The sequence below is a fragment of the Monoraphidium neglectum genome (genome assembly GCF_000611645.1).
Source record: "Monoraphidium neglectum strain SAG 48.87 unplaced genomic scaffold scaffold02008, whole genome shotgun sequence".
In the NCBI taxonomy this organism is placed as follows: domain Eukaryota; kingdom Viridiplantae; phylum Chlorophyta; class Chlorophyceae; order Sphaeropleales; family Selenastraceae; genus Monoraphidium; species Monoraphidium neglectum.
In genome coordinates this window covers 8,753-9,548 of record NW_014011620.1, presented here as the reverse complement: position 1 = coordinate 9,548, position 796 = coordinate 8,753, and the positions used below count along the sequence as shown (strand labels likewise).

Here is a 796-nt window from a genome sequence, read left to right as displayed (position 1 = left end):
GGGGCATATGAGCGCGGGGCGCGAGCGGCAGCAACAGGCCGCACCTGGGATGGCAGCGAGCCGCGTTTGCACCCCCGAGGCCGCGAGGTCGCGAAAGCCTGCGCCAGGGTGTGCAGCTGCAACTACCAATACACGACTCAACACACGCGCGACCTCGTTGGCCCTTTCTGCTCCCCTAAAAAAATGACCCCCCTGCCTGCGCCCCCCCAAAACCCCAGATCTGGGCACCTGATGAGGGAGCTGTATGTGATGACGTTGCGCTCGCAGCCGCGCGCCACCATGTCCGCAAAGATGCCCATCGCCTGCGCCACCTTGCCCTGCAGAGGGCCGAGCCGGCGCCGCACGGTAGTGCGCGGGAGAGAGGAGGGGAAGGGAGGTGAAGACACGCCGGCGCCGGGGCAAGCCGAAGGGCACTGGGGCGCGGCTGGGCCCCCCTGTAGAGTGAGGGCGCGCCACCGCCGCTGCCGCTGGACGTCTTGGCTTCGCCCGCAGGCCTGCGACGGCGGCGGTTTGTCCCGGGCCCCTGCGACCCTCTCGCTCTCTTCTGCCTCGGCCCGCGCTCCAGTCCCGGCACCCCCAGCAAGAAATGAGCTCGCGAGGCGCGTCGTCCACGGCCCCACCTGCTTGCCGTATGCGCTGATGAGGGCGGTGTAGGTGGTGGCGGTGGGCTTCACCCCGGCCCGCACCATGCGCTCGTGTATGGCCAGCCCCTCCTCTGGGCGGCTGCTCTTGTTGCAGGCCGTGATGATGGTGTTGTAGGTGCGCACCTCGGGCTGGATGCCCTGGGGGGGGGGAG

The 796-nt window shown here is 69.6% G+C and overlaps 1 protein-coding gene across 1 annotated transcript in view; it reads right to left on the bottom strand.

Annotated features, from left to right (window-relative positions):
• Positions 1-796, bottom strand: part of MNEG_9642 (Pentatricopeptide repeat-containing protein) — a gene marked incomplete at both ends in the record, with an annotated part of 2,852 nt that overhangs the window by 1,464 nt on the left and 592 nt on the right. The window contains 2 exons of the mRNA XM_014041889.1: positions 229-317; positions 621-782. Coding sequence (XP_013897343.1) covers positions 229-317; positions 621-782 — 251 coding nt within the window. The remainder of the gene's footprint in view (positions 1-228; positions 318-620; positions 783-796) is intronic.